At 37.3% G+C, this 23,569-nt stretch overlaps 2 protein-coding genes across 10 annotated transcripts in view; both read left to right on the top strand.

Moving 5' to 3' along the window:
* The window catches only part of LOC143509895 (uncharacterized), a 15,368-nt gene extending 6,683 nt beyond the window's left edge, over positions 1 to 8,685 (top strand). For 2 of the 5 annotated variants that reach the window (XM_076998746.1, XM_076998748.1), the window contains exons 5-6: positions 461 to 629; positions 734 to 1,241. In XM_076998746.1, coding sequence (XP_076854861.1) covers positions 461 to 629; positions 734 to 896 — 332 coding nt within the window. In that variant the 3' untranslated portion in view covers positions 897 to 1,241. Of the gene's footprint in view, positions 1 to 460; positions 630 to 733; positions 1,242 to 5,330; positions 5,536 to 6,059; positions 7,100 to 7,186; positions 7,257 to 7,904; positions 8,074 to 8,177 lie in introns of those variants that run through there. The other 3 variants (XM_076998747.1, XM_076998749.1, XM_076998744.1) reach the window with 3 other exon arrangements.
* LOC143509894 (uncharacterized) lies at positions 8,204 to 23,569 on the top strand. Of its 5 annotated transcripts, none has more exons than XM_076998740.1 (7): positions 12,842 to 12,979; positions 13,504 to 13,773; positions 20,217 to 20,421; positions 20,946 to 21,985; positions 22,073 to 22,142; positions 22,795 to 22,957; positions 23,062 to 23,569. In XM_076998740.1, the coding sequence occupies exons 2-7, from the start codon at positions 13,612 to 13,614 to the stop codon at positions 23,222 to 23,224; spliced, it is 1,803 nt and encodes a 600-aa protein (XP_076854855.1). In that variant the 5' UTR covers positions 12,842 to 12,979; positions 13,504 to 13,611; the 3' UTR covers positions 23,225 to 23,569. The 5 variants fall into 5 exon arrangements, with proteins under 5 accessions (XP_076854856.1, XP_076854855.1, XP_076854854.1 ...); XM_076998739.1 differs by having other exon boundaries at positions 22,789 to 22,957; XM_076998741.1 differs by lacking the exons at positions 20,217 to 20,421; positions 20,946 to 21,985; positions 22,073 to 22,142; positions 22,795 to 22,957; positions 23,062 to 23,569 and adding exons at positions 8,204 to 8,340; positions 14,631 to 14,700; positions 15,347 to 15,515; positions 15,620 to 16,127 and having other exon boundaries at positions 12,775 to 12,979; positions 13,504 to 14,543.

Raw genomic sequence — 23,569 nt, 5'->3', positions numbered from 1 at the left:
CACTCACACACACTCATTCTCACTCATATTCAGTCTCACGCATACTCATCCACTTAACTAACTCTCACCTTCACTCACTCACTCTCACACACTCACTTACCCTAACTGACTTTTAAACTCCAACCTAAAAAATTCACAATGAAGCCAGACTAGTCAAGTAGAGCATGGCATGCCCTTTTCCAATGAGCCCTGGATTGCATTAACCTTCAGCAAACCGGAGGTATGACCCTGAAAACACCACGCTTCTCAAGACTTTCTTTTTTGTTAGTGTCATATTCTCATGACCAGTAGCAGTAAAATCAACTAGTTGACTATTTTGTGTAACCCCTAACTCACACTCCAACACACACACACACATACTCACTGTTTAGCAGGCTAAATCCACAAGGAGTGCTGATGCTTTGCTTTGCTTTAATAACATGTGTCATTGTTAGTTAAAACAATGTTTTTTTTATGCAAGGAACAGACCAGGTCATTCAAGGCTGGATGATTAGTCTTGAGGGTCATGTCATTTGTGAGGGCATCCTACCTGCATTCTTGACTGGGCTTGCAACTTTGTTTGCAATGTACTACGTGTTCAACTTGCAGTACCAGGAGGAGGCATCTTGTACTTTGGAGTTCATTCAGAGGTAAGACATTTTGTGTCTTATATCTGTATTTGTGCGTGCTTCATTTCCCAAATCACTCTGAAAGTCACCAACCAATTATTATTTTTATACTGTTGTCTCTCCAGGCGCTTTGTTGGGATAAATCCAGAGAGGGGTTCAAAGACTAGCCGGGGCAAGGTGGTCTCAAAGAGGACCGGTAGACTTGTGAACAAGAAATCTTTCACAGTAAATCCTCGTGTCTCCACACTCCTAAAGAATCTCATGGACTTTCAGTGGGACTTCATTTAGGCAAGCAATTTTTCACACTCGCACTAATGCATTCACTAGTAGTGTGTGCAGATAGAGGAAATTTTACCAGTTTTGGGCTGTTTAATTTAATTTTGTTTTGTTTTTAAATTTATTTTATTATTAGCACATTTAATTTTTTAAAGGAACATTTTAGTTTAATTTTACTGGCCTCTCCCAGAAAAATAAGTCCTTTAATCATTGTTTTTTTTTTTTTTTTGAGTTTGAAAATGAGACGGGATCGATTGCCAGATTATTCAGACAATTCACTGAATTGAGTTTGAATTCACAGAATTTGTTCTGAGGTTGTGATTGTTATCATTTTGTTTAATAAATAATATACTTGAACATTTTTATGCTGGACTTATTTTTGGTCAGTTTAGTTTATTTTTTAGAAATCTAATTTGTATGTCAGTGAAGTAATTTCACAGATTACTTACTTAAATTGGACAGCTGTCATGGGGAAAATTTTTATTTATTCAGAATACAGTATACAGACACTAAAATGACAGTCAATTTCATGGTATGTTAATACAATGGTAAAAATCTGTAATTCAGAATATAGTATAGAAACTGTAAAATTACAGTAAAGAGCTGGAAACCCTGCTGCCAGTATTTTACTGTATTTACTGAAATTCACGGTATTTTAATGTATTTTATACAACAGTAAGAAACTGTAATTTAAAATACAGTACAGAAGCTGTAAAAATTACAGTATAGAGCTGGAAACACAGCTGCCAGTATTTTACCGTATTTACAGAAATTCACGGTATTTTAATGTATTTTCATACAACAGTAAGAAACTGTAATTTAAAATACAGTACAGAAGCTGTAAAAATTACAGTAAATAGCTGGAAACCCTGCTGCCAGTATTTTACTGTAATATTACGGGTAAATTTTTTACAGTGTTTATAGTGGTGGATGGAAGCAGACATTTGGCCTGAAGTTTTAGGTAAAACTGGGCTAGACATCTCAAGAACAGAGGTTCATCAATGATTTCTGGGCAGACCTCTTCAGTACTTTCCTCAAAATGAGGAGGAGCACCTATCTGCATATCAGACTGTTCTGCAACAAAGGGGCAGTCAGGGTTTACAATGGAGTTAACAAGGTTTTGTTCCCCATGATCTTTGTGCTTCCTAGATATGTGAGAAGTAAAGGTAGACACAACTGCAAACTTTCTGTTACACTGTTGAAATGGACAAGACACTTCTTTTCCCTCCCTAATGTGCGTTTTCAAATGAGCAAAAAAGCTCTTCAAATTTTCACACCTGATATCACATAAATCAACATGACAAGTCAAGTCTAATATGGCAAATAGCCTAGATGTAATTCCAGAGTTTCGTTTATGTCGATATGTGTGAGTTTTAAATGCTGAAAATTTTTGGAAGGTTCTTTTACAATCTGAAAAACCACACTTAAAGGCTATATTGGCTACATGCCTGTGAATTCGCATGTGCCGAACATGTGCAACAACCGTTCTAGCTTCATGTCCACAAACCTGGCAAATCATTTTAAAATTCGGATGTCATGCATCCAAATAAAAACTCCAAGAATGCTTTAGAAGTAGAAGACATGAATAATTACTACATTAATATTAGTTTGTGTCACTATTAGCAGCAATTAATTATGTGGGCTAACATTTAAGACCAACCTGTTCTACTTGTGCAATTAAAAAAAAATTCTTTCAATGATTAATGACTCCCACAAGGCCAAACAAAAGCAATTTATCAAAGTGAGCAACCCTTCTGGTTGCACTTGCACTATCAAGCTACTAGGGAGCAAATAAAAATTCTCGCAATATGGTAAAAATTACCTTCATAATAATAAACCACAGGGGAATAAATACAAAGGCAGCTTCAAATGATAGTTAAGCAATTAATGAAAAAAAAAATTGTACTAACTAAGTTAACATATAGGCTAACATGTTGATTTAGGTTACTAAATAAATATTAGCTGTAGCGAACCAGACAGCTCTCACATTCAATGCTAGCTAAAACTTAATGGTGTAGAGTTAGACATCTAATCTGTTAATCAATCTGAAAGTCCACAGAACAAAACACCACTTTGTTTGACTGAGGCAGCTTACCTTGTTAATGATACACCCGGGAAGAGTAATCCTCAGGGCTTTTTTACAACGGCAGCATCTGAATGTGGGCGGAGCTGAAGGCGGCTTTGAGAAAATACTGTTCTGTACCGTAAAATGATTTACTTCTTTTTAGCATACGGTAATACTGTAAATAACTATTTCCTTTTCACAGTATTACCGTATTTTACAAAAAACAGCATTTTACTGTTGTAATTTAGCTGTTTTTTTACAGTATTAACATATTTTACAAAAAACAGCATTTTACTGTTGTAATTTAGCTGTTTTTTTACAGGAATTTTTTACAGTGCAAACAATTGTTGAACATCTGCAAGAAATACATGATATAAGCCAGTCACATTTACTTTTCAAACTGAAAGAGAGGCTGGCTACACTTGGGGTTCATGAAGCAGACATAAGTGCCGTTATTGATGTATTAAAAAATGAAGATCTCTTTCGAAGATGCAATTCTCACACCCTGAAAACTAACCAGAGAAGGAAAACAGTTTTCAAAAATAATTTCAATTACATTGAACCAATTCCAATTTGTCTGGGGCAGAATAAGGCAGGCAAAGAATGTTTTGCACAGTATGTTCCAATTAAAGAAACGATCAAGTCTCTATTTCAGATTGACTCAATTAGGGAACATCATAAACAAGTGTCCACATCATTCCAAGCTAAAGATATCCTTCAGGATGTTTGGGATGGAAAACACTTGTCAGAAAATGTGTTGTTTCATGCAGAGAATTCATTTGGATTGATCCTATATCAGGATGCCTTAGAAGTAGCCAACCCTCTGGGATCTGGGAAGAAGAAACACAAAATACTTTGTGTGTATGCTACTCTTGCAGATATTGCACCACATCATAGATCAAGCATTGACCAACTGCAGCTTGTTCTACTTTGCAGAGAGCAGGATTTCAAGCATTTTGGTCAAGAGAAAGTCTTGGGTCCCTTGATAAAAGGTCTTAAAGATCTAGAGATGGGTGGCATTGCTTTTCCTGATGGACAGGTTTGCAAGGGAATATTGTGTTCCATTGTTGGGGACAATCCAGGTGCACATAATATAGGAGGATTCATAGAAAATTTTAGTAAGAGTGAATACTTCTGTAGGTATTGTACCATTGACAGAGCAACTTTTCAAGCAGATCCCCTTTTCAAAGGCGTTAAGCGAACAGTGCAGTTACATAGAGACCACCTCCAGTCTCTGAGTGATAATGCAGCTTTGAGTTCCAGTGGTGGTGTCAAATTTGATTCTGTGTTTAATCAACTAAGCTATTTTCATGTCTGTCAGCCAGGGTTACCTCCATGTCTTGGTCACGACCTTTTTGAAGGGGTTGTATCTTCTGATTTGTCATTATACATTCGTTATCTTGTAACAGTGGACAAGCAATTCACATATAGGGAACTGAATCAACGGATAAATCAATTCAAGTACTTGGGTAATGATGGTAACAACAAACCCAGTGAGGTTAGTGCAGGGGGAGAAAAGCTATCTGGCCATGCTGCACAAAACTGGTGTTTACTCAGGATGCTGCCAGTCTTAATCAGAGACAAAATCAGTAATCCAAGTGAGAGTGAAATATGGAGGCTGATTTTGCAGCTAAGAGAGATTGTTGAGCTCATATGTGCACCAGCTATTTTTACTGGTCAAGTAGCCTATTTAGGAGTTCTAATGGAGGAATATCTGTATTCTCGAAGGCAAGCCTTTCCTACTCAACCACTAAAACCCAAGCATCATTACCTTAGTCATTATCCTGAGCTGATCATTCACTTTGGGCCTCTCATACGTCTATGGACTCTAAGATTTGAGAGCAAACATACATATTTTAAGCAATGTGCCAGAAAATTGCACAACTTTAAAAATCTTTGTGGAACCCTAGCAGAGAGACATCAGCTGTTGCAGGCATTTCTTTATGCTGGAAATTTTTTTCCAGCAGATGTTGCTGTGGTCAAAAGCGCAGAGTTTTTTTTAGGTGACTATAATGATGAGATTAGACAAGCAGTTTCGCATCTCAACTTTGAGTCTCTCAACACTGAGATAGCACATGAAGTTACAGTGAAGGGCACAAAATACAAAAAGAACATGTACATCTTGATTGGTGAACAAGAAGACCTTGTAGTGGGAAAAATTAAAGTAATTCTCGTTCATGAGGGTTTAGAAATACATTTTATTACAGAGGAGCGTCAGGCTGTGCGTCTTCCTGACATGGGTGCTTATAGTCTTAAACCATTAGGGAAAATGTGCTGTGTTAACCACAAGAATCTGCTAGATTACTACCCCTTGCCTGAGTACATGGTGTGGGGCATGCCATTACTAATTCTTCACCATACCTTTCTGTCCTTGTACAAAGATGTCCCTCTTGATTGAAGACATAAAGGCCATCATTCTCAAGGCTTTGCCCAATATTTCTGAAGAAACTTGTGGACAGCTGATCTCTATACTTCAGAATTGTGGAGTAGAAAATAAAGACGACCTACGATATGTACAACAAGAAGATATTTGTGAAGTCTTGCCAGTAATTCAACTCAGGAAACTACTAGAGGCCTTCAAATTGGGTAATGTAGACCTTAATATATCATAAGGGTGGATCAGTGGTTTTCAGTTCTGTTCTAGACTACACTGACTACAAAGATGGTTCCTGAATTGTTCTGTAATAAAATGAATGGTTCTATGTAGAACATTTCATGCTTAAATTGTTGTTTGCATTACAAAATGGTTCTTCATATTGATGGGGAATGTGTTTTATGTAGTTCCACCTTTTGAAAATGGCTCCGAATATAGCACCAAACAGTTATCATCTATGCACTGGCTTGCACATTTTGGAGATTCCTCTGCTTGAACCACAAATTATTTAACTAATTACCATATTAACATGCTGTTTGACTTTAAATGGGTGTGATCAAGCAAGCAAAAATACTTTTAACTATTAAATACTATAAAAACTACTTCAACCACGATTGACAACCACATAATTTATGTCTTTTTGCTTATTGTTTATCTAATGACATATTTGTAGTAAAGAAAATTTTAATTAAATGTAAATTAAACTTCTACCTTTATTTATTTTGTTGCCTTTCAGAGGCAGAGACCCTCACTTTGAATATGGAAGTAATATCAAGCCATTCACCACTCTCCAGCCCAACAGCATGTTCTAATCCATCACTGCATTCAGATTCTTTTCTTTCGCATGGATATGAAGAGTCAAGCTCACCCTCCACATCACTGTCTTCAGAAACAGACAGCAGAAGCCCAAATACCAGACCATTACACATTGCAAAGACATGGCCTGAAAGATTTCAAGTCCCATGGGAGAAAATGCCGCCAGAAATACAAACAGCAATTTCCTCTGGTAAGAGACCTAAACCTCCAGAACGCCGTCAGATGGTCAGAATTCTTGTAAGTGAGATGCGCAAGTTTGAGTTGTGCCCTACACGAGCACAGTGTCTCACTGTCTGTAGAAACATTATTAGGCAGTATCCTAATAGTTTTGCAGACATGTTTCCTGATGGTTCAGTAATGGCTGGAGGTTATACATCACTGCTTATACAAGTCAAGACACGTATTGAGAATCTGAACCGTGAGAGTAACATACGCCATAGAGCCTCAGCATCAAACACTGGAGGTAAGATGAGGCCGACTGACACTTATGGTTGTGTGAGATTTCAGCCTCAATTCCCGCCTGAAGAAACAGAGGAAACAGTGGAGGCAAAACGTCAAAGATTACAGGAGATTTATAGTCAGGAGGGAATGGGTGGAGTAGAGAAATCTGAAGTAAAAAATCTAATGGAGACTACATTCTGTCTTCTGCGTCAGCATCTAAATACAGCACCACCACCTTCAGTCCAAGACTTGAGAAGCCAGTGGCCTTACCTCTTTAATCAGAAGTCAATCTTCTGCCATTTTCAGATGCTCACTGAGATTAATGTGTTGCGAGCTTTGGAGATTTCCATGGCAGAATGTGGAGGACCGATTACAGAATACTTTAAATCAAAATCTAAAGATGCAAATGTAAAAGCTGTCCTCTCGAAAACTGAAGATGTCGAGGAACCAATCCGTGTTGTACAGCTACTTATGACACACTTTCAAGAGAATACCAGTGGGCTCATTTTTCATGCAGATGTGAGTTTACTTTTTGTTTTCTTTTGTTAGAATTTGTGTTTAATCTCGGTGTTATACTTAGGATATGAATCTTTTCATTTTCTTCAGACCAGTGCCACTGCAGCAGATGTTGAGAGGACTCTAACACTCCCTGCAAGTCCTCGTCTGATACTTCTTGGTATGTATATCTGTGTATGACTTTTGCATATTACTTTTATTCAGCAAAGCAATGTTATCAATACTTTAGTCAAATTAAGTAATTGGAGAAAAATTATATTTTTAATGCAAAATACTTCGTCAAGTAACTTTTGCACAGTCAGACTCACTCAGAGTCACAATCTCTCACTTAACTTACTCTCACTTGCACTCACACACACTCATTCTCACTCATATTCAGTCTCACGCATACTCATCCACTTAACTAACTCTCACCTTCACTCACTCACTCTCACACACTCACTTACCCTAACTGACTTTTAAACTCCAACCTAAAAAATTCACAATGAAGCCAGACTAGTCAAGTAGAGCATGGCATGCCCTTTTCCAATGAGCCCTGGATTGCATTAACCTTCAGCAAACCGGAGGTATGACCCTGAAAACACCACGCTTCTCAAGACTTTCTTTTTTGTTAGTGTCATATTCTCATGACCAGTAGCAGTAAAATCAACTAGTTGACTATTTTGTGTAACCCCTAACTCACACTCCAACACACACACACACACATACTCACTGTTTAGCAGGCTAAATCCACAAGGAGTGCTGATGCTTTGCTTTGCTTTAATAACATGTGTCATTGTTAGTTAAAACAATGTTTTTTTTATGCAAGGAACAGACCAGGTCATTCAAGGCTGGATGATTAGTCTTGAGGGTCATGTCATTTGTGAGGGCATCCTACCTGCATTCTTGACTGGGCTTGCAACTTTGTTTGCAATGTACTACGTGTTCAACTTGCAGTACCAGGAGGAGGCATCTTGTACTTTGGAGTTCATTCAGAGGTAAGACATTTTGTGTCTTATATCTGTATTTGTGCGTGCTTCATTTCCCAAATCACTCTGAAAGTCACCAACCAATTATTATTTTTATACTGTTGTCTCTCCAGGCGCTTTGTTGGGATAAATCCAGAGAGGGGTTCAAAGACTAGCCGGGGCAAGGTGGTCTCAAAGAGGACCGGTAGACTTGTGAACAAGAAATCTTTCACAGTAAATCCTCGTGTCTCCACACTCCTAAAGAATCTCATGGACTTTCAGTGGGACTTCATTTAGGCAAGCAATTTTTCACACTCGCACTAATGCATTCACTAGTAGTGTGTGCAGATAGAGGAAATTTTACCAGTTTTGGGCTGTTTAATTTAATTTTGTTTTGTTTTTAAATTTATTTTATTATTAGCACATTTAATTTTTTAAAGGAACATTTTAGTTTAATTTTACTGGCCTCTCCCAGAAAAATAAGTCCTTTAATCATTGTTTTTTTTTTTTTTTTGAGTTTGAAAATGAGACGGGATCGATTGCCAGATTATTCAGACAATTCACTGAATTGAGTTTGAATTCACAGAATTTGTTCTGAGGTTGTGATTGTTATCATTTTGTTTAATAAATAATATACTTGAACATTTTTATGCTGGACTTATTTTTGGTCAGTTTAGTTTATTTTTTAGAAATCTAATTTGTATGTCAGTGAAGTAATTTCACAGATTACTTACTTAAATTGGACAGCTGTCATGGGGAAAATTTTTATTTATTCAGAATACAGTATACAGACACTAAAATGACAGTCAATTTCATGGTATGTTAATACAATGGTAAAAATCTGTAATTCAGAATATAGTATAGAAACTGTAAAATTACAGTAAAGAGCTGGAAACCCTGCTGCCAGTATTTTACTGTATTTACTGAAATTCACGGTATTTTAATGTATTTTATACAACAGTAAGAAACTGTAATTTAAAATACAGTACAGAAGCTGTAAAAATTACAGTATAGAGCTGGAAACACAGCTGCCAGTATTTTACCGTATTTACAGAAATTCACGGTATTTTAATGTATTTTCATACAACAGTAAGAAACTGTAATTTAAAATACAGTACAGAAGCTGTAAAAATTACAGTAAATAGCTGGAAACCCTGCTGCCAGTATTTTACTGTAATATTACGGGTAAATTTTTTACAGTGTGTATAGTGGTGGATGGAAGCAGACATTTGGCCTGAAGTTTTAGGTAAAACTGGGCTAGACATCTCAAGAACAGAGGTTCATCAATGATTTCTGGGCAGACCTCTTCAGTACTTTCCTCAAAATGAGGAGGAGCACCTATCTGCATATCAGACTGTTCTGCAACAAAGGGGCAGTCAGGGTTTACAATGGAGTTAACAAGGTTTTGTTCCCCATGATCTTTGTGCTTCCTAGATATGTGAGAAGTAAAGGTAGACACAACTGCAAACTTTCTGTTACACTGTTGAAATGGACAAGACACTTCTTTTCCCTCCCTAATGTGCGTTTTCAAATGAGCAAAAAAGCTCTTCAAATTTTCACACCTGATATCACATAAATCAACATGACAAGTCAAGTCTAATATGGCAAATAGCCTAGATGTAATTCCAGAGTTTCGTTTATGTCGATATGTGTGAGTTTTAAATGCTGAAAATTTTTGGAAGGTTCTTTTACAATCTGAAAAACCACACTTAAAGGCTATATTGGCTACATGCCTGTGAATTCGCATGTGCCGAACATGTGCAACAACCGTTCTAGCTTCATGTCCACAAACCTGGCAAATCATTTTAAAATTCGGATGTCATGCATCCAAATAAAAACTCCAAGAATGCTTTAGAAGTAGAAGACATGAATAATTACTACATTAATATTAGTTTGTGTCACTATTAGCAGCAATTAATTATGTGGGCTAACATTTAAGACCAACCTGTTCTACTTGTGCAATTAAAAAAAAATTCTTTCAATGATTAATGACTCCCACAAGGCCAAACAAAAGCAATTTATCAAAGTGAGCAACCCTTCTGGTTGCACTTGCACTATCAAGCTACTAGGGAGCAAATAAAAATTCTCGCAATATGGTAAAAATTACCTTCATAATAATAAACCACAGGGGAATAAATACAAAGGCAGCTTCAAATGATAGTTAAGCAATTAATGAAAAAAAAAATTGTACTAACTAAGTTAACATATAGGCTAACATGTTGATTTAGGTTACTAAATAAATATTAGCTGTAGCGAACCAGACAGCTCTCACATTCAATGCTAGCTAAAACTTAATGGTGTAGAGTTAGACATCTAATCTGTTAATCAATCTGAAAGTCCACAGAACAAAACACCACTTTGTTTGACTGAGGCAGCTTACCTTGTTAATGATACACCCGGGAAGAGTAATCCTCAGGGCTTTTTTACAACGGCAGCATCTGAATGTGGGCGGAGCTGAAGGCGGCTTTGAGAAAATACTGTTCTGTACCGTAAAATGATTTACTTCTTTTTAGCATACGGTAATACTGTAAATAACTATTTCCTTTTCACAGTATTACCGTATTTTACAAAAAACAGCATTTTACTGTTGTAATTTAGCTGTTTTTTTACAGTATTAACATATTTTACAAAAAACAGCATTTTACTGTTGTAATTTAGCTGTTTTTTTACAGGAATTTTTTACAGTGCAAACAATTGTTGAACATCTGCAAGAAATACATGATATAAGCCAGTCACATTTACTTTTCAAACTGAAAGAGAGGCTGGCTACACTTGGGGTTCATGAAGCAGACATAAGTGCCGTTATTGATGTATTAAAAAATGAAGATCTCTTTCGAAGATGCAATTCTCACACCCTGAAAACTAACCAGAGAAGGAAAACAGTTTTCAAAAATAATTTCAATTACATTGAACCAATTCCAATTTGTCTGGGGCAGAATAAGGCAGGCAAAGAATGTTTTGCACAGTATGTTCCAATTAAAGAAACGATCAAGTCTCTATTTCAGATTGACTCAATTAGGGAACATCATAAACAAGTGTCCACATCATTCCAAGCTAAAGATATCCTTCAGGATGTTTGGGATGGAAAACACTTGTCAGAAAATGTGTTGTTTCATGCAGAGAATTCATTTGGATTGATCCTATATCAGGATGCCTTAGAAGTAGCCAACCCTCTGGGATCTGGGAAGAAGAAACACAAAATACTTTGTGTGTATGCTACTCTTGCAGATATTGCACCACATCATAGATCAAGCATTGACCAACTGCAGCTTGTTCTACTTTGCAGAGAGCAGGATTTCAAGCATTTTGGTCAAGAGAAAGTCTTGGGTCCCTTGATAAAAGGTCTTAAAGATCTAGAGATGGGTGGCATTGCTTTTCCTGATGGACAGGTTTGCAAGGGAATATTGTGTTCCATTGTTGGGGACAATCCAGGTGCACATAATATAGGAGGATTCATAGAAAATTTTAGTAAGAGTGAATACTTCTGTAGGTATTGTACCATTGACAGAGCAACTTTTCAAGCAGATCCCCTTTTCAAAGGCGTTAAGCGAACAGTGCAGTTACATAGAGACCACCTCCAGTCTCTGAGTGATAATGCAGCTTTGAGTTCCAGTGGTGGTGTCAAATTTGATTCTGTGTTTAATCAACTAAGCTATTTTCATGTCTGTCAGCCAGGGTTACCTCCATGTCTTGGTCACGACCTTTTTGAAGGGGTTGTATCTTCTGATTTGTCATTATACATTCGTTATCTTGTAACAGTGGACAAGCAATTCACATATAGGGAACTGAATCAACGGATAAATCAATTCAAGTACTTGGGTAATGATGGTAACAACAAACCCAGTGAGGTTAGTGCAGGGGGAGAAAAGCTATCTGGCCATGCTGCACAAAACTGGTGTTTACTCAGGATGCTGCCAGTCTTAATCAGAGACAAAATCAGTAATCCAAGTGAGAGTGAAATATGGAGGCTGATTTTGCAGCTAAGAGAGATTGTTGAGCTCATATGTGCACCAGCTATTTTTACTGGTCAAGTAGCCTATTTAGGAGTTCTAATGGAGGAATATCTGTATTCTCGAAGGCAAGCCTTTCCTACTCAACCACTAAAACCCAAGCATCATTACCTTAGTCATTATCCTGAGCTGATCATTCACTTTGGGCCTCTCATACGTCTATGGACTCTAAGATTTGAGAGCAAACATACATATTTTAAGCAATGTGCCAGAAAATTGCACAACTTTAAAAATCTTTGTGGAACCCTAGCAGAGAGACATCAGCTGTTGCAGGCATTTCTTTATGCTGGAAATTTTTTTCCAGCAGATGTTGCTGTGGTCAAAAGCGCAGAGTTTTTTTTAGGTGACTATAATGATGAGATTAGACAAGCAGTTTCGCATCTCAACTTTGAGTCTCTCAACACTGAGATAGCACATGAAGTTACAGTGAAGGGCACAAAATACAAAAAGAACATGTACATCTTGATTGGTGAACAAGAAGACCTTGTAGTGGGAAAAATTAAAGTAATTCTCGTTCATGAGGGTTTAGAAATACATTTTATTACAGAGGAGCGTCAGGCTGTGCGTCTTCCTGACATGGGTGCTTATAGTCTTAAACCATTAGGGAAAATGTGCTGTGTTAACCACAAGAATATGCTAGATTACTACCCCTTGCCTGAGTACATGGTGTGGGGCATGCCATTACTAATTCTTCACCATACCTTTCTGTCCTTGTACAAAGATGTCCCTCTTGATTGAAGACATAAAGGCCATCATTCTCAAGGCTTTGCCCAATATTTCTGAAGAAACTTGTGGACAGCTGATCTCTATACTTCAGAATTGTGGAGTAGAAAATAAAGACGACCTACGATATGTACAACAAGAAGATATTTGTGAAGTCTTGCCAGTAATTCAACTCAGGAAACTACTAGAGGCCTTCAAATTGGGTAATGTAGACCTTAATATATCATAAGGGTGGATCAGTGGTTTTCAGTTCTGTTCTAGACTACACTGACTACAAAGATGGTTCCTGAATTGTTCTGTAATAAAATGAATGGTTCTATGTAGAACATTTCATGCTTAAATTGTTGTTTGCATTACAAAATGGTTCTTCATATTGATGGGGAATGTGTTTTATGTAGTTCCACCTTTTGAAAATGGCTCCGAATATAGCACCAAACAGTTATCATCTATGCACTGGCTTGCACATTTTGGAGATTCCTCTGCTTGAACCACAAATTATTTAACTAATTACCATATTAACATGCTGTTTGACTTTAAATGGGTGTGATCAAGCAAGCAAAAATACTTTTAACTATTAAATACTATAAAAACTACTTCAACCACGATTGACAACCACATAATTTATGTCTTTTTGCTTATTGTTTATCTAATGACATATTTGTAGTAAAGAAAATTTTAATTAAATGTAAATTAAACTTCTACCTTTATTTATTTTGTTGCCTTTCAGAGGCAGAGACCCTCACTTTGAATATGGAAGTAATATCAAGCCATTCACCACTCTCCAGCCCAACAGCATGTTCTAATCCATCACTGCATTCAGATTCTTTTCTTTCGCATGGATATGAAGAGTCAAGCTCACCCTCCACATCACTGTCTTCAGAAACAGACAGCAGAAGCCCAAATACCAGACCATTACACATTGCAAAGACATGGCCTGAAAGATTTCAAGTCCCATGGGAGAAAATGCCGCCAGAAATACAAACAGCAATTTCCTCTGGTAAGAGACCTAAACCTCCAGAACGCCGTCAGATGGTCAGAATTCTTGTAAGTGAGATGCGCAAGTTTGAGTTGTGCCCTACACGAGCACAGTGTCTCACTGTCTGTAGAAACATTATTAGGCAGTATCCTAATAGTTTTGCAGACATGTTTCCTGATGGTTCAGTAATGGCTGGAGGTTATACATCACTGCTTATACAAGTCAAGACACGTATTGAGAATCTGAACCGTGAGAGTAACATACGCCATAGAGCCTCAGCATCAAACACTGGAGGTAAGATGAGGCCGACTGACACTTATGGTTGTGTGAGATTTCAGCCTCAATTCCCGCCTGAAGAAACAGAGGAAACAGTGGAGGCAAAACGTCAAAGATTACAGGAGATTTATAGTCAGGAGGGAATGGGTGGAGTAGAGAAATCTGAAGTAAAAAATCTAATGGAGACTACATTCTGTCTTCTGCGTCAGCATCTAAATACAGCACCACCACCTTCAGTCCAAGACTTGAGAAGCCAGTGGCCTTACCTCTTTAATCAGAAGTCAATCTTCTGCCATTTTCAGATGCTCACTGAGATTAATGTGTTGCGAGCTTTGGAGATTTCCATGGCAGAATGTGGAGGACCGATTACAGAATACTTTAAATCAAAATCTAAAGATGCAAATGTAAAAGCTGTCCTCTCGAAAACTGAAGATGTCGAGGAACCAATCCGTGTTGTACAGCTACTTATGACACACTTTCAAGAGAATACCAGTGGGCTCATTTTTCATGCAGATGTGAGTTTACTTTTTGTTTTCTTTTGTTAGAATTTGTGTTTAATCTCGGTGTTATACTTAGGATATGAATCTTTTCATTTTCTTCAGACCAGTGCCACTGCAGCAGATGTTGAGAGGACTCTAACACTCCCTGCAAGTCCTCGTCTGATACTTCTTGGTATGTATATCTGTGTATGACTTTTGCATATTACTTTTATTCAGCAAAGCAATGTTATCAATACTTTAGTCAAATTAAGTAATTGGAGAAAAATTATATTTTTAATGCAAAATACTTCGTCAAGTAACTTTTGCACAGTCAGACTCACTCAGAGTCACAATCTCTCACTTAACTTACTCTCACTTGCACTCACACACACTCATTCTCACTCATATTCAGTCTCACGCATACTCATCCACTTAACTAACTCTCACCTTCACTCACTCACTCTCACACACTCACTTACCCTAACTGACTTTTAAACTCCAACCTAAAAAATTCACAATGAAGCCAGACTAGTCAAGTAGAGCATGGCATGCCCTTTTCCAATGAGCCCTGGATTGCATTAACCTTCAGCAAACCGGAGGTATGACCCTGAAAACACCACGCTTCTCAAGACTTTCTTTTTTGTTAGTGTCATATTCTCATGACCAGTAGCAGTAAAATCAACTAGTTGACTATTTTGTGTAACCCCTAACTCACACTCCAACACACACACACACATACTCACTGTTTAGCAGGCTAAATCCACAAGGAGTGCTGATGCTTTGCTTTGCTTTAATAACATGTGTCATTGTTAGTTAAAACAATGTTTTTTTTATGCAAGGAACAGACCAGGTCATTCAAGGCTGGATGATTAGTCTTGAGGGTCATGTCATTTGTGAGGGCATCCTACCTGCATTCTTGACTGGGCTTGCAACTTTGTTTGCAATGTACTACGTGTTCAACTTGCAGTACCAGGAGGAGGCATCTTGTACTTTGGAGTTCATTCAGAGGTAAGACATTTTGTGTCTTATATCTGTATTTGTGCGTGCTTCATTTCCCAAATCACTCTGAAAGTCACCAACCAATTATTATTTTTATACTGTTGTCTCTCCAGGCGCTTTGTTGGGATAAATCCAGAGAGGGGTTCAAAGACTAGCCGGGGCAAGGTGGTCTCAAAGAGGACCGGTAGACTTGTGAACAAGAAATCTTTCACAGTAAATCCTCGTGTCTCCACACTCCTAAAGAATCTCATGGACTTTCAGTGGGACTTCATTTAGGCAAGCAATTTTTCACACTCGCACTAATGCATTCACTAGTAGTGTGTGCAGATAGAGGAAATTTTACCAGTTTTGGGCTGTTTAATTTAATTTTGTTTTGTTTTTAAATTTATTTTATTATTAGCACATTTAATTTTTTAAAGGAACATTTTAGTTTAATTTTACTGGCCTCTCCCAGAAAAATAAGTCCTTTAATCATTGTTTTTTTTTTTTTTTTGAGTTTGAAAATGAGACGGGATCGATTGCCAGATTATTCAGACAATTCACTGAATTGAGTTTGAATTCACAGAATTTGTTCTGAGGTTGTGATTGTTATCATTTTGTTTAATAAATAATATACTTGAACATTTTTATGCTGGACTTATTTTTGGTCAGTTTAGTTTATTTTTTAGAAATCTAATTTGTATGTCAGTGAAGTAATTTCACAGATTACTTACTTAAATTGGACAGCTGTCATGGGGAAAATTTTTATTTATTCAGAATACAGTATACAGACACTAAAATGACAGTCAATTTCATGGTATGTTAATACAATGGTAAAAATCTGTAATTCAGAATATAGTATAGAAACTGTAAAATTACAGTAAAGAGCTGGAAACCCTGCTGCCAGTATTTTACTGTATTTACTGAAATTCACGGTATTTTAATGTATTTTATACAACAGTAAGAAACTGTAATTTAAAATACAGTACAGAAGCTGTAAAAATTACAGTATAGAGCTGGAAACACAGCTGCCAGTATTTTACCGTATTTACAGAAATTCACGGTATTTTAATGTATTTTCATACAACAGTAAGAAACTGTAATTTAAAATACAGTACAGAAGCTGTAAAAATTACAGTAAATAGCTGGAAACCCTGCTGCCAGTATTTTACTGTAATATTACGGGTAAATTTTTTACAGTGTGTATAGTGGTGGATGGAAGCAGACATTTGGCCTGAAGTTTTAGGTAAAACTGGGCTAGACATCTCAAGAACAGAGGTTCATCAATGATTTCTGGGCAGACCTCTTCAGTACTTTCCTCAAAATGAGGAGGAGCACCTATCTGCATATCAGACTGTTCTGCAACAAAGGGGCAGTCAGGGTTTACAATGGAGTTAACAAGGTTTTGTTCCCCATGATCTTTGTGCTTCCTAGATATGTGAGAAGTAAAGGTAGACACAACTGCAAACTTTCTGTTACACTGTTGAAATGGACAAGACACTTCTTTTCCCTCCCTAATGTGCGTTTTCAAATGAGCAAAAAAGCTCTTCAAATTTTCACACCTGATATCACATAAATCAACATGACAAGTCAAGTCTAATATGGCAAATAGCCTAGATGTAATTCCAGAGTTTCGTTTATGTCGATATGTGTGAGTTTTAAATGCTGAAAATTTTTGGAAGGTTCTTTTACAATCTGAAAAACCACACTTAAAGGCTATATTGGCTACATGCCTGTGAATTCGCATGTGCCGAACATGTGCAACAACCGTTCTAGCTTCATGTCCACAAACCTGGCAAATCATTTTAAAATTCGGATGTCATGCATCCAAATAAAAACTCCAAGAATGCTTTAGAAGTAGAAGACATGAATAATTACTACATTAATATTAGTTTGTGTCACTATTAGCAGCAATTAATTATGTGGGCTAACATTTAAGACCAACCTGTTCTACTTGTGCAATTAAAAAAAAATTCTTTCAATGATTAATGACTCCCACAAGGCCAAACAAAAGCAATTTATCAAAGTGAGCAACCCTTCTGGTTGCACTTGCACTATCAAGCTACTAGGGAGCAAATAAAAATTCTCGCAATATGGTAAAAATTACCTTCATAATAATAAACCACAGGGGAATAAATACAAAGGCAGCTTCAAATGATAGTTAAGCAATTAATGAAAAAAAAAATTGTACTAACTAAGTTAACATATAGGCTAACATGTTGATTTAGGTTACTAAATAAATATTAGCTGTAGCGAACCAGACAGCTCTCACATTCAATGCTAGCTAAAACTTAATGGTGTAGAGTTAGACATCTAATCTGTTAATCAATCTGAAAGTCCACAGAACAAAACACCACTTTGTTTGACTGAGGCAGCTTACCTTGTTAATGATACACCCGGGAAGAGTAATCCTCAGGGCTTTTTTACAACGGCAGCATCTGAATGTGGGCGGAGCTGAAGGCGGCTTTGAGAAAATACTGTTCTGTACCGTAAAATGATTTACTTCTTTTTAGCATACGGTAATACTGTAAATAACTATTTCCTTTTCACAGTATTACCGTATTTTACAAAAAACAGCATTTTACTGTTGTAATTTAGCTGTTTTTTTACAGTATTAACATATTTTACAAAAAACAGCATTTTACTGTTGTAATTTAGCTGTTTTTTTACAGGAATTTTTTACAGTGCAAACAATTGTTGAACATCTGCAAGAAATACATGATATAAGCCAGTCACATTTACTTTTCAAACTGAAAGAGAGGCTGGCTACACTTGGGGTTCATGAAGCAGACATAAGTGCCGTTATTGATGTATTAAAAAATGAAGATCTCTTTCGAAGATGCAATTCTCACACCCTGAAAACTAACCAGAGAAGGAAAACAGTTTTCAAAAATAATTTCAATTACATTGAACCAATTCCAATTTGTCTGGGGCAGAATAAGGCAGGCAAAGAATGTTTTGCACAGTATGTTCCAATTAAAGAAACGATCAAGTCTCTATTTCAGATTGACTCAATTAGGGAACATCATAAACAAGTGTCCACATCATTCCAAGCTAAAGATATCCTTCAGGATGTTTGGGATGGAAAACACTTGTCAGAAAATGTGTTGTTTCATGCAGAGAATTCATTTGGATTGATCCTATATCAGGATGCCTTAGAAGTAGCCAACCCTCTGGGATCTGGGAAGAAGAAACACAAAATACTTTGTGTGTATGCTACTCTTGCAGATATTGCACCACATCATAGATCAAGCATTGACCAACTGCAGCTTGTTCTACTTTGCAGAGAGCAGGATTTCAAGCATTTTGGTCAAGAGAAAGTCTTGGGTCCCTTGATAAAAGGTCTTAAAGATCTAGAGATGGGTGGCATTGCTTTTCCTGATGGACAGGTTTGCAAGGGAATATTGTGTTCCATTGTTGGGGACAATCCAGGTGCACATAATATAGGAGGATTCATAGAAAATTTTAGTAAGAGTGAATACTTCTGTAGGTATTGTACCATTGACAGAGCAACTTTTCAAGCAGATCCCCTTTTCAAAGGCGTTAAGCGAACAGTGCAGTTACATAGAGACCACCTCCAGTCTCTGAGTGATAATGCAGCTTTGAGTTCCAGTGGTGGTGTCAAATTTGATTCTGTGTTTAATCAACTAAGCTATTTTCATGTCTGTCAGCCAGGGTTACCTCCATGTCTTGGTCACGACCTTTTTGAAGGGGTTGTATCTTCTGATTTGTCATTATACATTCGTTATCTTGTAACAGTGGACAAGCAATTCACATATAGGGAACTGAATCAACGGATAAATCAATTCAAGTACTTGGGTAATGATGGTAACAACAAACCCAGTGAGGTTAGTGCAGGGGGAGAAAAGCTATCTGGCCATGCTGCACAAAACTGGTGTTTACTCAGGATGCTGCCAGTCTTAATCAGAGACAAAATCAGTAATCCAAGTGAGAGTGAAATATGGAGGCTGATTTTGCAGCTAAGAGAGATTGTTGAGCTCATATGTGCACCAGCTATTTTTACTGGTCAAGTAGCCTATTTAGGAGTTCTAATGGAGGAATATCTGTATTCTCGAAGGCAAGCCTTTCCTACTCAACCACTAAAACCCAAGCATCATTACCTTAGTCATTATCCTGAGCTGATCATTCACTTTGGGCCTCTCATACGTCTATGGACTCTAAGATTTGAGAGCAAACATACATATTTTAAGCAATGTGCCAGAAAATTGCACAACTTTAAAAATCTTTGTGGAACCCTAGCAGAGAGACATCAGCTGTTGCAGGCATTTCTTTATGCTGGAAATTTTTTTCCAGCAGATGTTGCTGTGGTCAAAAGCGCAGAGTTTTTTTTAGGTGACTATAATGATGAGATTAGACAAGCAGTTTCGCATCTCAACTTTGAGTCTCTCAACACTGAGATAGCACATGAAGTTACAGTGAAGGGCACAAAATACAAAAAGAACATGTACATCTTGATTGGTGAACAAGAAGACCTTGTAGTGGGAAAAATTAAAGTAATTCTCGTTCATGAGGGTTTAGAAATACATTTTATTACAGAGGAGCGTCAGGCTGTGCGTCTTCCTGACATGGGTGCTTATAGTCTTAAACCATTAGGGAAAATGTGCTGTGTTAACCACAAGAATCTGCTAGATTACTACCCCTTGCCTGAGTACATGGTGTGGGGCATGCCATTACTAATTCTTCACCATACCTTTCTGTCCTTGTACAAAGATGTCCCTCTTGATTGAAGACATAAAGGCCATCATTCTCAAGGCTTTGCCCAATATTTCTGAAGAAACTTGTGGACAGCTGATCTCTATACTTCAGAATTGTGGAGTAGAAAATAAAGACGACCTACGATATGTACAACAAGAAGATATTTGTGAAGTCTTGCCAGTAATTCAACTCAGGAAACTACTAGAGGCCTTCAAATTGGGTAATGTAGACCTTAATATATCATAAGGGTGGATCAGTGGTTTTCAGTTCTGTTCTAGACTACACTGACTACAAAGATGGTTCCTGAATTGTTCTGTAATAAAATGAATGGTTCTATGTAGAACATTTCATGCTTAAATTGTTGTTTGCATTACAAAATGGTTCTTCATATTGATGGGGAATGTGTTTTATGTAGTTCCACCTTTTGAAAATGGCTCCGAATATAGCACCAAACAGTTATCATCTATGCACTGGCTTGCACATTTTGGAGATTCCTCTGCTTGAACCACAAATTATTTAACTAATTACCATATTAACATGCTGTTTGACTTTAAATGGGTGTGATCAAGCAAGCAAAAATACTTTTAACTATTAAATACTATAAAAACTACTTCAACCACGATTGACAACCACATAATTTATGTCTTTTTGCTTATTGTTTATCTAATGACATATTTGTAGTAAAGAAAATTTTAATTAAATGTAAATTAAACTTCTACCTTTATTTATTTTGTTGCCTTTCAGAGGCAGAGACCCTCACTTTGAATATGGAAGTAATATCAAGCCATTCACCACTCTCCAGCCCAACAGCATGTTCTAATCCATCACTGCATTCAGATTCTTTTCTTTCGCATGGATATGAAGAGTCAAGCTCACCCTCCACATCACTGTCTTCAGAAACAGACAGCAGAAGCCCAAATACCAGACCATTACACATTGCAAAGACATGGCCTGAAAGATTTCAAGTCCCATGGGAGAAAATGCCGCCAGAAATACAAACAGCAATTTCCTCTGGTAAGAGACCTAAACCTCCAGAACGCCGTCAGATGGTCAGAATTCTTGTAAGTGAGATGCGCAAGTTTGAGTTGTGCCCTACACGAGCACAGTGTCTCACTGTCTGTAGAAACATTATTAGGCAGTATCCTAATAGTTTTGCAGACATGTTTCCTGATGGTTCAGTAATGGCTGGAGGTTATACATCACTGCTTATACAAGTCAAGACACGTATTGAGAATCTGAACCGTGAGAGTAACATACGCCATAGAGCCTCAGCATCAAACACTGGAGGTAAGATGAGGCCGACTGACACTTATGGTTGTGTGAGATTTCAGCCTCAATTCCCGCCTGAAGAAACAGAGGAAACAGTGGAGGCAAAACGTCAAAGATTACAGGAGATTTATAGTCAGGAGGGAATGGGTGGAGTAGAGAAATCTGAAGTAAAAAATCTAATGGAGACTACATTCTGTCTTCTGCGTCAGCATCTAAATACAGCACCACCACCTTCAGTCCAAGACTTGAGAAGCCAGTGGCCTTACCTCTTTAATCAGAAGTCAATCTTCTGCCATTTTCAGATGCTCACTGAGATTAATGTGTTGCGAGCTTTGGAGATTTCCATGGCAGAATGTGGAGGACCGATTACAGAATACTTTAAATCAAAATCTAAAGATGCAAATGTAAAAGCTGTCCTCTCGAAAACTGAAGATGTCGAGGAACCAATCCGTGTTGTACAGCTACTTATGACACACTTTCAAGAGAATACCAGTGGGCTCATTTTTCATGCAGATGTGAGTTTACTTTTTGTTTTCTTTTGTTAGAATTTGTGTTTAATCTCGGTGTTATACTTAGGATATGAATCTTTTCATTTTCTTCAGACCAGTGCCACTGCAGCAGATGTTGAGAGGACTCTAACACTCCCTGCAAGTCCTCGTCTGATACTTCTTGGTATGTATATCTGTGTATGACTTTTGCATATTACTTTTATTCAGCAAAGCAATGTTATCAATACTTTAGTCAAATTAAGTAATTGGAGAAAAATTATATTTTTAATGCAAAATACTTCGTCAAGTAACTTTTGCACAGTCAGACTCACTCAGAGTCACAATCTCTCACTTAACTTACTCTCACTTGCACTCACACACACTCATTCTCACTCATATTCAGTCTCACGCATACTCATCCACTTAACTAACTCTCACCTTCACTCACTCACTCTCACACACTCACTTACCCTAACTGACTTTTAAACTCCAACCTAAAAAATTCACAATGAAGCCAGACTAGTCAAGTAGAGCATGGCATGCCCTTTTCCAATGAGCCCTGGATTGCATTAACCTTCAGCAAACCGGAGGTATGACCCTGAAAACACCACGCTTCTCAAGACTTTCTTTTTTGTTAGTGTCATATTCTCATGACCAGTAGCAGTAAAATCAACTAGTTGACTATTTTGTGTAACCCCTAACTCACACTCCAACACACACACACACATACTCACTGTTTAGCAGGCTAAATCCACAAGGAGTGCTGATGCTTTGCTTTGCTTTAATAACATGTGTCATTGTTAGTTAAAACAATGTTTTTTTTATGCAAGGAACAGACCAGGTCATTCAAGGCTGGATGATTAGTCTTGAGGGTCATGTCATTTGTGAGGGCATCCTACCTGCATTCTTGACTGGGCTTGCAACTTTGTTTGCAATGTACTACGTGTTCAACTTGCAGTACCAGGAGGAGGCATCTTGTACTTTGGAGTTCATTCAGAGGTAAGACATTTTGTGTCTTATATCTGTATTTGTGCGTGCTTCATTTCCCAAATCACTCTGAAAGTCACCAACCAATTATTATTTTTATACTGTTGTCTCTCCAGGCGCTTTGTTGGGATAAATCCAGAGAGGGGTTCAAAGACTAGCCGGGGCAAGGTGGTCTCAAAGAGGACCGGTAGACTTGTGAACAAGAAATCTTTCACAGTAAATCCTCGTGTCTCCACACTCCTAAAGAATCTCATGGACTTTCAGTGGGACTTCATTTAGGCAAGCAATTTTTCACACTCGCACTAATGCATTCACTAGTAGTGTGTGCAGATAGAGGAAATTTTACCAGTTTTGGGCTGTTTAATTTAATTTTGTTTTGTTTTTAAATTTATTTTATTATTAGCACATTTAATTTTTTAAAGGAACATTTTAGTTTAATTTTACTGGCCTCTCCCAGAAAAATAAGTCCTTTAATCATTGTTTTTTTTTTTTTTTTGAGTTTGAAAATGAGACGGGATCGATTGCCAGATTATTCAGACAATTCACTGAATTGAGTTTGAATTCACAGAATTTGTTCTGAGGTTGTGATTGTTATCATTTTGTTTAATAAATAATATACTTGAA

Source organism: Brachyhypopomus gauderio, chromosome 3, assembly GCF_052324685.1.
Source record: "Brachyhypopomus gauderio isolate BG-103 chromosome 3, BGAUD_0.2, whole genome shotgun sequence".
Taxonomy (NCBI): Eukaryota; Metazoa; Chordata; class Actinopteri; order Gymnotiformes; family Hypopomidae; genus Brachyhypopomus; species Brachyhypopomus gauderio.
This window is presented reverse-complemented; position numbering and strand designations above follow the sequence as displayed.